The sequence below is a fragment of the Dermacentor albipictus genome, chromosome 5, assembly GCF_038994185.2.
Source record: "Dermacentor albipictus isolate Rhodes 1998 colony chromosome 5, USDA_Dalb.pri_finalv2, whole genome shotgun sequence".
Taxonomy (NCBI): Eukaryota; Metazoa; Arthropoda; class Arachnida; order Ixodida; family Ixodidae; genus Dermacentor; species Dermacentor albipictus.
Window position 1 is genome coordinate 154,430,349 of NC_091825.1, and position 14,250 is coordinate 154,444,598.

The 14,250-nt window shown below is 43.3% G+C and overlaps 1 protein-coding gene across 8 annotated transcripts in view; it reads right to left on the reverse strand.

Annotated features, from left to right (window-relative positions):
• The window catches only part of Srrm1 (Serine-arginine repetitive matrix 1), a 94,469-nt gene that overhangs the window by 27,154 nt on the left and 53,065 nt on the right, over positions 1-14,250 (reverse strand). For 7 of the 8 annotated variants that reach the window (XR_010564484.2, XM_065432290.2, XM_065432289.2 and 4 more), the window contains 3 exons: positions 8,166-8,327; positions 2,728-2,825; positions 1,978-2,156 (listed from right to left, as the gene is read on the reverse strand). Coding sequence is in view for 7 of the 8 variants with exons in the window: in XM_065432290.2 (XP_065288362.1) it covers positions 1,978-2,156; positions 2,728-2,825; positions 8,166-8,327 (439 nt within the window). In the remaining variant the exon portion in view is untranslated. The remainder of the gene's footprint in view (positions 1-1,977; positions 2,157-2,727; positions 2,826-8,165; positions 8,328-14,250) is intronic. The other variant, XM_065432295.1, reaches the window with a different exon arrangement.

Sequence of the window (14,250 nt, forward strand, 5' to 3'; positions counted from 1 at the left end):
GGTATGCCAGTCTTCTTCCCAACTATCATTTCATAGAGAGCTTACCTCCAAACTAGCCCAAACAAAAAACAAATTTTCCTAAGCTAGGGCTATACATGAGTAGCTACACTATGCATGCACGTGTAACATCATAATCATCATAATCATGACCTGTGAATGCTAGGCTGCCATTCTATTTGCAAAGCTGTTGCAACTCGAAGCTAGGATCCCCATAATGTTGTTTGCAAATTAAAATTGAACTGAATTCATAGGTTTTAGATGTGAAAACCCTGATTTGATTATGAGGCACACCGTAGTAAGAGACTAGTTTAATTCTGACAACCAGGAGATCTTTAACATGCCCCCAATTCACTGGACACGGTTGTTTTTGCATTTCGACTCACCCGTGTGTTACGTTTCCATTTGATACGTCGCCATTCTGCTATGTTCCCGCATCTTGCGTTTCGTTTGATTGCAGCAGTCACATAAATTTAGCAGTGCAAAGGAAAATTCACTCTCGCACATTGCTACAAAGATGATAAGTTTGTATGACCAATGTTGCACAAGTGAAGCACTGCACACATATCAGGAGAAAACGTGCACAGACTAGTAGGCGAAGCGCCCAAAGAAGTGTGCATTAGTTAAAACTTGTTGGGAACCCCACCCACTGGGCCAAATCTGCCGAGTGTAGGGCTACATTTATTTGGGGGCCGGCAAGGTTTTATAGGCACTACATAATTGTTTATTTTTATTATCTTTGACACAATAGAGCTTCATTATGCGGTGAAGCACCTCAAGAGTAGAAAGGGGACTTTGTTGCAGAACACTGCACCAGTCCCTTAAGGGGGGAGGTTACACTTGAAATACAACTTTTTTATTTGTGGACAGATCTGAACGAAATTTTCACACATTGTGTATTTTAATATGCAGATTCTAAAAATAAAATTAGTTTTGCCACAGGATAAGTAGTTTCTGATATACTCTAAATGCATTGTATAAGCTGAGTCCTTTGTCTGGAGGAAAATTAGCATCTAAACAGAAAACCCTAACACAGTAATTTGAGTATAAAGACTATCTAGGATGTTCAGGGAGTGCCATAAGGTATTATTCAATGTTCTAGGCTAATCTGAGCAAGAGTTAGAGCTCATCAAAGTTGTGAGCAAAAAATTCCATCTTGACATGCCAAGCATGTGACTTATTTCAAAATCTTGTTGAGAAGAGTGCTGCTTTGAAATGGTGCATATTGCTTACTGCATACATTTACCTTTCTGGCAAAAAAAAATTATGTTGTTAGCTGAAATAGGACAGAAGCTATTTTACCTCCAAAATTGGAAGTCTGTCGGAATTGTTGTTTTGAGAAATCAAAGAAAAACATTCTGCAACATCTTTATTGAGAACATACCAATAAAATCTCAAGGAAATTCACCAGGGGCATAATCTGGATACATCCGATCACTTTGCCGCTTTTTGGCATCCTCCAGAAATGACGCGATAGCGTCGGTTTCCCTTCACCGACGCCATTTTGAACTGGTGCAAAATGCGCACAAAGAAAACAGCTTCAAAACAAGTGCAAGATGGCGGCCATCGGCCACCGCGTCCGCAAATGGTGACGGCGCGAAGTTTGAACACTTTTGACCAAATTTTGCTGATTTCGCGTTCACCCTGGCCCCCTTTAAGCGCGATTTTTTATTATTTTCCGATTAAATTTAGCTTCTAGATTTCGCGGAGGGATTCTTGAATGTATAAACGTATCGAAAATGCACTTTTCCGAAAATCGACTTCTTTGCGATTTTTTGCCGTTTCAAGACCCGCGTCCCCCTTTAATTATACACACACCGTCCCGGCACTGGTAGCCATTCAGAGTGGTTACTGATGTGTTGATTTGTGGCCTTCCCCAGTGTTCCAATTTTTGTTTTTCTGTGGTCCCTTGAAAGATGTGTCAATGGAATCCTACTGTATTCAAGAAAATGTGGCGCGTGCCAAGTAGAGACAACTTACGCTGTTCCCTACGCGGACTCATAGCAGAGCGAGGTAGTGGCCTGCGTTCATGTGGTGGTGAAGGCATCCTACGCCTCTCTTCACGTGGGGGGGGTGGAGTTGGCCTGTGTTTCCTGCCAGGGCTCATGCTCCTTCGGTGCTGCAAATGACGGTGCCTCGGGGATGGACTCCTGTAAGGCCTGAAAGAACGTTTAGAAGAGTCGCATAGCAATAGGGGTGGAAGTAACCTCTTGGAGCTGCTCAAGAATGCAGTTTCCCAGGAAAGTTACTAGAGATAACTCTGGTGGGGCAGCAAGCATGGGAATAATGAATTTGTCTAAACTTCGTCTTTCTGGCTTTAAATGACTTTTTGATTTTGCTGGTTGAGTATCTACAACAGAACCTTGCATTACAAGTGCAGCCACTTGCAATGACTATGCATGTGCACAGAAACTTACTGCCTCCATGCATTTAGAAGAACATGATTGTTTCGAAATTTATAAAGTTAATAATGCAATAAATAACACCACAAGAATGTGTAAGGTCAGAGGCATGAAGATAGCACAAATGTGCTAATTCTCATGGTAGCTGAATGATGCAGTGCTGGAGTTCCCTCTCATGCTTGTTGTAGGAAGCTTTGTGGGCTCATGAAGCAGAAAAGCCTTGAATATACATGTCTAGCTAGACTGTTGGTCCAGAGACTTGAACAACAATTTGGGTCTCCAAAGCACTCAGGGGCAAGACAAGTGGAATCTTCAAAGACAAGCCTACCTGGCACGTGGAGGACTTGGCCGTGGTCTACGTCTCTCTGGCGATACCGAGGTTCCAGAACCAGAGGATGATGCTGAGCCACTTCGTCTGTGGCCACCCTGCCACATAAACACCAAGAAAGGCTTTTCACATGTGTTCAGGGACAACCTTCTGTGTAAGCTCTCAATCAAGTAGATAGAAATACAACAGCAATTTCATTCAAGAACCTCCAGCACATTCAACCGATGAAATGCTTTAGAATTTAGGAAAAGCAAGAATTTCAGTGGCTGAGTGGATTTAAATAGGCAAATACCACATTTGCATGATTCTACCAATTGTAATGCACAGTTATATTAGCGCCCAAATACATAAAAAATAATTTGGTGCCGATTCTAGCGCACACATCAAGCAACGAAACCCGAGTGGATGCGTACCGCGTTGAAACAATTCTATGTAACACACAAAGGCACACAAACACGCACACAACTGAATCTTAGCGTCTCGTGGTTGTAGGAGTCCAACGAGACCTCCTTTTCGCTGTCTACCGACCACAGAAAGTTCGAAGTTTATTTTTTCTTTCTTTGTTACAGAAAGAGGAAACGGGCTAAAGGCCATGTGGCCTGACAGGGGCTCCTGTTCCTAAGCGCATTCGGCATACACATCACATCACTTTATTTTCCTTAAAGACCCCTTTTGGGCTGTTACATAAGGGGTGGGGTCTACAAGATGCAGGTGTTTACAGAAGTCGAACATGTGGATGGACAGTACAGCGGGGAAGGTCGTTCCAGTCAGTTGCCATTCAAGAAAAAAATGAGTTCATGAAGGTAGTAGTACGGGCTCATGGACGCAAAACTTGAAGAGGGTGACCAATGCGATGGGATCTGCGTGGTGGGGGTGCGCAGATGTATGGTTCTTGTCTCAGGGGTGAATAAAAGAACTTGTGATACAAAACAAGACTGGCAATGCGTCGATGAGCAGAAAAATCACACAAACCTGATTGCAATTTGAGTATTGCGTATGAGTATGAAGAGTGAATAAATCTGGTATAGCCTGGTTTTGTACAGCTTCGATGGCATGTGTTAAATATGCTTGATGAGGGTTCCAGATGGGCGATGCGTATTCCAGTTTAGTTCTGATAAGGGTGGTAAGATGTATGCTTGTAGTCTGACGTGTTGAGGGGCTTCCCGCAGGTGACATGTTAAGAAACCTAATGTTTTATTAGCTGATATTAGGTTAGTCATATGCAGACAGTTACATTAACAGGCAATGGCTTATTTATTGGTTTAAATATTACATACTTGGCTTTGTTGACATTCAATTGTAGTTTGTTTATGTACAGCCATTCAGATAATAAATTCAAGTAATTATTTATTTCTTTTTCTAAGTGTTGCAGGGAAGAATTCGCAAAGAAAAGATAAGCATCATCCACGTACATGATGGCATTAGGTGAGGAAGAAATGTTAGGAAGGTCATTAATATAAAGATACAGGATCCCTGTGGCACGCCAGTCTGTACTTTGAGAAGTGAGGAAGTTGCCTGATTAAATTAAATAAACTAGTAACGATCCGTTAAGTAACTCCTCCTTAGATTTATTGCTGTACCACGTATGCCGTAGTCAAATTTGAACAGAAGTAAAACATGATTTGCACTAAGAAACGCCTTACGTAGGTCTAGAAATAAGCCTACCATATAAAATTTTTTCTATATTTTGTAGTACTTCATGTTTTATATTTAGGAGTGCATTCTCACATGATTTCGTTTTTTAAAATCCATATTGTGCCGTGCTGATAATAGCATATTTGCTTAATTAAGAAACCCTCTAGTCACGCATTTAGAACGGTTTTAAAAAGTTTTGAAAAAAAGACGTAGTATTGATATACGTCGGAAAGTGTTTGCACTATGGTCAGCGTGACCTTTATGAATAGGGCAAACTCTGGCTACTTTAACTTTGCTAGGAAAAATTCCGGATTCAGACATTTCATTAATAATGTGAGCTAAGACATTAGAGTTGATGTCAGACACATATTTTATAGGCAAGATGCTGTGATGCCGTCAAAACCTACAGCAGTGTTTGACTTAAAGTTATTGATCACGTTTTCTACTTTGCTTGGCATCGCTTGAAATGCATTAGAAATTCCACTCGTACAGCAAACTAGAAAATGGCGACCACAAACCCCCGAAGGTGGGAGGGGGGGGATCCGTTCGATGGCAGTGTGGCTAGCTACCTTGCAATTTTTTTTTAAAAAGTAGAAAACGGTTTTCTTTTTGATTTTGGGTAGAATTAGTTACAAATGTAATGTGCATGCAAATTTGAACGCACTTTTATAAAATATGTGCACGTTGGAATTGTGCAAATACAATACTGCAAATTACAACTTTAGCACTGTGGAACACACATAATACATAAGAATGCTGAACATATCCCTGTTGCATGTCTGCTAAACTTTGATTTTCTAACAACATTTATTAGGCAATAAGTCAGCTACGATTGGTAAATATCTCCATTGGTCACTGCTTCCAAATATTGACACAAAACCAACTGAGACAGTGAGGACAGTACATCATGCTTCTGCATTCAAGTGCACGTTTTACAATTTGCAGTAAAGAGACATCGACCAAAGGTGGGACTGCTCTATCACCCTGTGCTAGGAAGCAGGCGTGGCCTAGAAGGGTACAATGGTTGAAAATAAGGTCACAAGGTCATAGTTTCTAACATTATCCACACATATGTCATCTTCCCTTCTCTCTCTCTCTCTCACACATATGTCAAACATACTAAGGCCTGTTATGTGCATAAATCTGAGTGAAGCCCGGGCAACATGCTACCCATACTGGTTTAATATAACTGATGACCTAATGCAACAATATCAACTGTCTGCTATGTACAAAGGTCGTTCAGTAAAGATTTCCCCTGACCCACTTCCCTTTGGGTGCATTCTTTACAGGTCTCAAGACTAAGGAAGGTGGGATGGGGAAGAAGGCAGTAAACTACAGTTACCAACTTTCTCTTCCGCAATGGCAACACAGCCTAACAGATTCATCTAGCTACCTTACGTCAGCATAAAAAGCGACGCTGCGGCTAACGAACTAACGACCCCCCCCCCCCCATGTAGGGTTTCTCTACTACATTCTTGACATTGCTATGCTCCATGAACTCTCAAACGGAATGGATTGGGTTGGATTTTTTCGTCAATGTGATCAGACAAAGTGCTGGATGTGGATAGAAACTGGACACAACTGCATTTTCAGGGAGATTTTCCTGTCAGCCACACAACTGGAAGAAATGGTCGAAATCTGGGAGACTTGGCAGGTATGCCCATCGTATGATGTTGTGTACTGGCATCAACAGTTCAAATGTGGGTGGAACTTGGTAGCAGCAGCCCCAAATTCTGGTGGACCTCATTCAGACATTAACCCTTTGACGGTTTGTGCCGTACATGTACGGCGGCGGTTTTCTGTCCCGCAAGGTCTTCGCCGTACGGGTACGGTTTCGACCCTACGTTTGAAATTTCACGCCATAATGACGATGCACGCTTACTGGGAGGTGCTGCCACCTCTTAGGACTTACAAGAAGAGTTTGAAATTTGTGCTACCTTCTTGGGGAGATAAACAGAACTGACTTCAAGCTTCACCGCGTCGCGCAGACTGCGGCCACACCCCTTTTGCGGTTTCGGTTTCACCGCATGATCGCAACGGAGGCGCGCGAAACGTCATTTTTCTCTTTGTCAGCACTCTCTTGCATATGCTGTGGAAGTTGATTTCTATCTTGATTGGCGCTGCTCTTAACTAGTTTATAACCGCCGCTCGCGAGGTATTCTCGCTCTCAGCGGCAACGCGCTTTCGCGGTTTCGGTTCCGCCGCAATGGAGGTGCGCGAAACGTGATTTTTATCTTTGTCGGCACGCTATCGCAGGGGCGGCGGAAGTTGATTTCTATCTTGATTGGCACGGCTCTTAGCTCGTTTATCACCGCCGCTCATGAGGTATTCTCGCTCTCTGTGGCTGCGCAGAGACTCGTATTTCAAGGAGTACCACAGTCTAAAATACTATTGAACATATTGCAGTTCTGCGTGATGCCGACACCAAAATACTGTTGCTAATTTTTTTTTACTATTTATTCCCGACTTTATACATCTTGTACATTCAATATCCGCAATAAAATAATTTGACCACCTGGGAAAGTTTTTTTCAAAATAATTCGACCCTCAAAGGGTTAATAGGGACACTGTTACAAAAGTGGAGGCCACCATTTGGAAGATTGCCTTATAAAGGTTCAACAACCAGTTAAAAAGGTCAAGATCAGTGTAGGGTAAATAGGAAATATTATTCAGGAACATGTGCCCATTAAAAGGCGAGAGCACATTGGGTTTTTCACTTGCTTTCCAATTTTCACAAGGAGGATCGATAGACCTGCAGCTGCAAACTTTTGGCCGCATGCTTTAAAAACCAAGATGACTTTTTTGTAAGATTGATTACACTGGGTGAAGAAAGGGTTCATCATTGTGACCTAAAAACTAGTTTCCACACTAAACAATAGAAACGCTATGGCTTGCAATTCTCTGCTAGCAAGGTGAAGCTGTCAGTTTTCTGGTACCAGTGAGGGTGATGAGAGACTGCCTTCTGACAGGTGCCACCATAATGGCAATCTGTTAAGCTAACTTGCAGATAAAATTAAGGGAAGCCATAGAAATCAGCAGGCAGAGCATGCTGCCAAAAGGCATCCTTATGTTGGAAGAGAAGGCTCCTGTTCACAACTTACATGTTGCGCAAATGGAATCACGTTCCTGTGGATATAAAATTCTTTGCCCTCACCCATTCTCCGAATTGCACTCTTACACCTCTTTTTATCTATGAAGTGATTTTTTAAAGAGCAGGCAGTTCACACACTCATTGCTGAAGTCCAGCCATGGCTCCAAGGCCAACCTTAGGACTTCTACAAGAGTGGCTGCAGCAGTGCAAAACAATGGCAGAAGTGTGTGACACTCAGTGGCAGCTATGGAAAAAAGAGAATAGGCCACCTTTCGTGCTTCTCAGCCCACTGGAACTGGTTTAGGGAAAATCTTCATTGAATGCCCTTGTGCTATTAGGTATGCCAAATGAAAGAACCAATGCTTGCTCTTCCAACAAAAATGGGGGGTCATAAAACGTATGGATGACAGACAAATGGATAGATAGGGCTTAGCATCCCAAAGCATGGAGGGGCTATACAGAGACTATGAGTAATGGGAAGTGGGGCTCTCCAAATTGATTCTGACCAACTAAGGTTCTTTGTTATGCCCAGAATGTTTGGTAGATGAATGCCTTTGAACTTGGGCTTTTCAAAATGCCGCAGTCGCTGAACCACCCACCACGTCTGGCACAAAGCCCATATGAAGTCTCACATGTTACAGAATTCTGTAATCACACAGCACTGTGCGTTTCAAAACGGGAGGCCCAGATAAACGTGCAGGTGCACACTAACCCTCCTGCGTCCAGCTCCTCTCGACTTGTCACCAGCTGGCCTTCGGGCAGCTGGGCTCTCATCTGAGCTGCTCGCAGACTCCTCCTGGCCCTGAGACCGGTAGTGGCGCTTCTGCTGCACAGAGTTCTTGCGCTGGCCCAGTTTTTCCAGCAGCGGAGAGACCTGAGCACACCGATGAGGCTACATAATGACTTCTCTGGTCGCTGGACAAGAGCCCCGTTGACACATCATTTAACAATGCATTGCCAGTGTATGAATCCCCGCTGGCCCAAACTGTGCTGCAAACACAGCAATGTGTCCCTAAGAGCTTTCATCAGCCATTTGGTGTTCACTGAAAACGAGAATTCCAAAGGCAAAGAAAACACATCACCCTATTTCATAAATTGCCTCTGCGTGTTGCAACCATGGTGCACACCAGGACTACTGATAGGCCCGAAACTTGGAGAACAAAGAAACTTGAGAAGCTAAAAAAAGGACCGTAATGTACAAGCGACAGACCAGAAAATGCATCTGTTGTTTTAGAAAGGAAGTCTGCAGTGTTGGTTAAAGAGCAAACGAAAGAACAGTCATACCTCGCTATAATGAAGCCGCATCTGACATGAAAATACCTTTGTGATATCAGATATTCAACATAAGCATATCCTCATTTCCCAGTGATATCGGTGACATATTTTAGACTTCTGTTACATTGAAACTCGATCTTAGTACATGTTCTAGTTAATATAGGAAGAAGCAAGTCATGCAATGCATAGAGCAGATACATGAAAGTCTATTAGAGAAAGAGATGCCACAGAAAGTGAAGCATAGATGAGGGTGGCAAGACAGTGGATGATGCGACTACATTAGGAAATTTACAGGCATAGCATGGCGTTGGCCAACGCAAGAAAGGCGTAATTGGAGACCACAGGAAGAGAGTGCAGTGACCAACAGAAATAAGCTGGCGCCAGTGGTTCCCCCAATGTAGGTCTAGCCTGCAGACATGCTTGAACGTGAAAACTACAGTAAAACCTCGTTAAACCGTACCCGCTTAAACAGTAGTTTTGTTTTAGAAGTAGTAAGGTCAAATCCCCGACTCAGCGGCCATTGAACATAATGTGTTTTGTATCCGCATAAACCGTACCCACTTATTGCGCACGCATCGGTTAAAACATAGCGTTTCCCCTTTTCGTCACGCAAACACGGCGGTGCGCCGTCTTCATCGGGCGGCCCGGCAGAACAACAAGCCTCAGAAGATTGGTACAACGGCCTCCAAGCGCCCTGTGCATTTGCACGTGAAGCCGCATCAACATCAACATAATTTTGACGCCGTGCCAGAGAGCGTTGTGGCGTCATGCAAGCGAGAACTCGCGTCATGCCGCAGCTCGGAAAAAAAAAAAAGACGCCGGGTGCTCAGCATAGAAGGAAAATTAGACATCGTCCGTGCTATCGAACGTGACACGAAGTCGGCACTGGCACGCGACAGGAATTTGCTGTTGATTGCGGTGTGTGGCATTTCGATTGTGAAGAAGTTGCTCAGCAGCGCTGCTGCGACCGCGAAGAGATGTCGGCTACGAGGTTCGACTTTTCGCCATCGTTGCCTCTGTTGTTGCCGAATTGTCGACTAGCGACAGTGATGAGGACAACACGGAAAGCGACTGCATGAGCGATTCAGGCCCGACAGTGGCAAAAGCTGCGCGTTACGTCAGCCTCATGAATGCAATCGTCGCGACGAGAACAGCACCCGGCAATGAAAAAGGCGCCCCGGAACTTCTGCAGCACTACCGTGCGCGTGCACAAAGAATGCGTAATGCCAACGAGTAATCTGCCATGTGAGTGTATGCCGCAAAGAGGGGGCTGGCTGAAAAGCTGGCACGCAGCTTCAGTAAGTTTGAGGCCGCTGTCGTCGTGCAAGGCCACCGCGGCATCAAATGAAAATAACACTTTTGTCGCACGGAGTGAATAAATACTGCATGTTTTTCCCCCTTTTATCGCACTCTCTCCGACTACCATGTTCCGTTTTCGACAGGTAAATGGGCAATCTCATGCTATTTCAGTTAAACAGTACTACCGTTTAGTACATACTTTTTCCGAGCTCTGGCCAACTACGGTTTAACTATGTTTCACTGTACCTTGCTATCAAGTTGAAAGTTACAATGCTTTATTCTTCCTTTGACTAGTGGTGCTATAAGCAGCAATGAAACTAAGCATACAAGGCTTTTAACTTTCTTACTGCTCTTACTTTTTGGAGAGTCACTGTCACACATTCTTTTTTAAGATGTTATAGTGGGATCAACAGACCATAACATATCTTAAAATTATAATGTTATAAAATGGTAGGAACAATCATAGTTTTATCCCTTAGACAAGGAATTATATTTTTAGAACAGCACAATAGGTTGCAAAACATAGCACCGGTTATTCAACACTAATGAAATATGTTTCACTCTTGTTTTCATTAAACTTGTTCTTTGCTACTGTCAAGCTTTTTAAACCTTCAAGTGTTCTTTTGTGTGCATGAACTGCAATATCTTTGTTGAGAGACAGTGCATTTTTGAGATCGACATATTGTCACATTGCCTGCTATGTACAACACAGGGCCTTTATACCAGACTCTTCATTCGCACATTTTCATCATCTTGTTTGTCCCTTTTGGCTCCCTTAATGATTACTCTTTCATCTCGGCATTATCTAAACTGAACTGTGCAGATTTTTTTAATGCAAATTATATCACTGAAGATTAGATTGTTTTTTGCCATGACCGATGTTATGCAGTGACTGGTCAAATTTTTGGTGGCGGTCAGAAAAACTGAAAGCACACCTAAGGCCTGTTTTGAATCTTGGGAAGAAAGCCTTTGGGTAGACCTTACTTTACGTGACCATTGTAATAACCTCATGGGTAATTACTACTTCCCACCTAATTTGGACTGCTCTTCCTTCGTAACACACATTGACAGCCTTTTTCAAGTGACACTGATCTTAGTGAGCAGAGAGTCAAAGTATATGGTGATCTTAACCTTCCTTGTACTGAATGGGTGTATAAAAGCATGGACTACTGTGCTTTGGTCACTGAAAGCAAGGTTTCTTGGTTTCTCCTCTTTATCAACTTTTGTGAGCTCAAGCAATACAAAACCTTAAAACATCCTGTTGGAAATATGCATGATGTACTGCTATCAAGCTCATCAGTAGACAACTCTTGTTCAAGCTGCAGACACACTAGTAAAAATTGATCCATTTCATCTGACGTTCGCGGTGAATATAAGCTTGCTTTTGTAACCTGTGTGGTTTCTTTGAGGCCAGTTTCCTGTACAGTAAAACCTTGTTAAACCGTACCCGCTTAAACAGCAGTTTCGTTTTTAAAGTAGTAAAATACAATCCCCGACTCAGCAGCCATTGAACATATGCATTTTGTATCTGTATATATCGTACCTGCTTATTGCGTACGTATTTGTTAACACGTAGTGTTTGCACTTTTCGTAACGCAATCACGGTAGTAGCTCGGCCAGGCAGAAGAACGAGCCTCAGAGATCAGAACGGCCTCCAAGCATGGATGCAGAGGGTGCTTGGAAGGGTGAAGCCACATTAACATCAACATCATTTGGCACCGAATCGGAGAGCGTTGTGGCTGGCTAGTGGTTGCCTGTGTTGTGGAGTCGTGCAAGCTAGCACTTGCATCATGCTGAAGCTCAGACAAAAACCGGGTGCTCAACATAAAAGAAAAATTGGACATCGTTTATGCTATCGAACGTGGTACATAGTCGGCGCTGGCACGTGAGAAGGATCTACCGTTGACTATGGCGTGTGACATATGGAATGCGAAGAAGATGCTCAGCAGTGCTGCTAGGACCGCAAAAAGATGTTGGCTACGACGTTCAGCTTTCCGAACCTCGACTTTTCGCCATCACTGCCTGTTATTGCTGAAGTGTTGCCGAACAACAGTGATGAGCACAACAAGGAAAGCAACAGCACGGGCAATTCAGGCCAGACAGTGGCAGAAGCTGCGTGTTAGGTCAGCCTTATGCAGGTGTTTGCTGCGAAGAGGGGGCTCGCGGAAAAGCTGGCTTGCAGCTTAAGGGTGTTTGAGGCCACTGTCGTCGCTGCTAGGCAGCGGCAGCATCAAACGAAAATAACACTTGTGTTGCGAAAAATAAATAAATACTGCATGTTTTTCACTCCCTCATCGCGCTCTCTTTGTATTCCATTTTCGACAGGTAAGTGGGCGACCTCACGCTATTTTCGTTAAGCAGTGCTACCGTTTAGTACGTACTTTTTCCGAGCTCTGGCCAACTACGGTTTAACAAGGTTTCACAGTATCAGCAGGGGGACTAACTCGGCCTTTATTAAAATGTTGAATCCTTGGCATGGTCAAATGTCCTAGCTTGCACTGATGCCGATTCGGCAGCTGCTAAGCTAATGCAGCTGGTAAAGAAAGCCAATGAAAGATACGTGCCGCAAAAAGTGTTAAAACCTGGCAAGTTTCCGTCACGGCTCTCGGGAGAGTTGAAAACAGCTCTGCGAAAAAAAGGAGGCTTTCACGCTTGCTTTAAAGACACAGCCTTTGAACTCCTTTTCTTTAAGATTGAGGGAATATCGCTCTTTGGTGAAAAAAACTTCTTGTGTGAGATAAACTTATGAAAATCAGGTTGAGCAAAGTTGAAAGGTAAATCCAATGTTTTCTGGAAGTTCGCTAAAAAAATTTATTTGCCATCCTGGCCCTGTGAAAGTGGATGTCCAGCTAAGCTGTTGAAAACTACCACCACAACTGCCAGGGGGGGGGCATGCCATGCTTTATTGCTTTACAGTAATGGTAGTAATGGTAATTATGACAGCATGCTGGCACTGGTCATATTACCATTCTTTTTTCTCCCTTTGCCGCTCCTCCTATTCACTCTGCTTCTCGGAAGTCCTAAGTATGTGTTGCCTACACATAGCGGTGCTGCAACAACAATGAAATTAGTTGCTAGGCTGGTTCTTTTATACAGGGTGTCCCTGCTCACTTGGACCAAGAGTTTAAAAATACCCAACAGCTCTAGAGAAATCATACCGACAGCATAGTAGCCGTAGTCGATGTACTTACGGGTAGTATTTTTATCATCACAAAGTATTACTTAATTACTTATAATTAGTGAACTTTTTAATTATTGCTTGAATCACAAGCATACCAATTACAAAGTTGTAGGGCACCTTAAATAACCTCCGAATCATTTATTTCGTGCTCATCACGATGCCCATCATCATTTCGTGCCCATCACGATGCAGCCGGTACTCTTCTTCGTCGAAAGCTTGTCAAAATGAAACGAATGCTTGCTGCAATCGCTGCGGATGAAACTGTGGCTGCTATTGACGCGATCATGGATGGCGACTATGCAGTCGTAAAGGCACGTGGCTGACGCGGTGCTGTGTAAACGCAAGAATAAAGGCTTTATAGGCACGAAGTGTTCTGGTATTGCTGTTATTCACATGCGATTCACCCATGTGCAGCCAAATACGACCGAAATGGCAAGAGTTAAGAGCTTCATTGCATTAGATAATGCATACTCCTGCCGGGACCAAAGGTTGAGTCCGAATGATCTGATTTTCTTAATCAACAAGGGTCGAATTAACAAGGTTTTACTGCAGTAGAGAAACGTCTTGTTCAAAGTGTGTACTATAGACACTTTCAGCATAAGGTGAACACTGACCACTATTACTTTATCAATGAGTGGAAACTCGTTACGCTTAGCTCCAGGAGGCAATGTGGAGCCTTAATTTTTTTGTATAAACTTACTAAAGGGAGTACTTACATGGCCTGATCCACTATGTGGCATTAACTTGCAGGTTCCAACAAGGCAGACATGATATTTTGAATCTTTTGTTCAACACACGTAAATGAAAGGTTCGCCTCTGCAGCGAATACAGATACAGTGCAATACCCAGTCTTTTTCTTGCTTGGACTTATTTTTGGGCCCCGCAGAGTTTTCGGAATGTCTCAGAAATCAGCTATATGCCTAGCTTACTATGTATGTCTTTTATGCGCATAGTCACTTTGTCTTTAACTCTGGCTGTGTTTACTGACCTGTTGACATGCAAGTTCACTATTGCCACTGTGGGCCATATATATACAGTCACC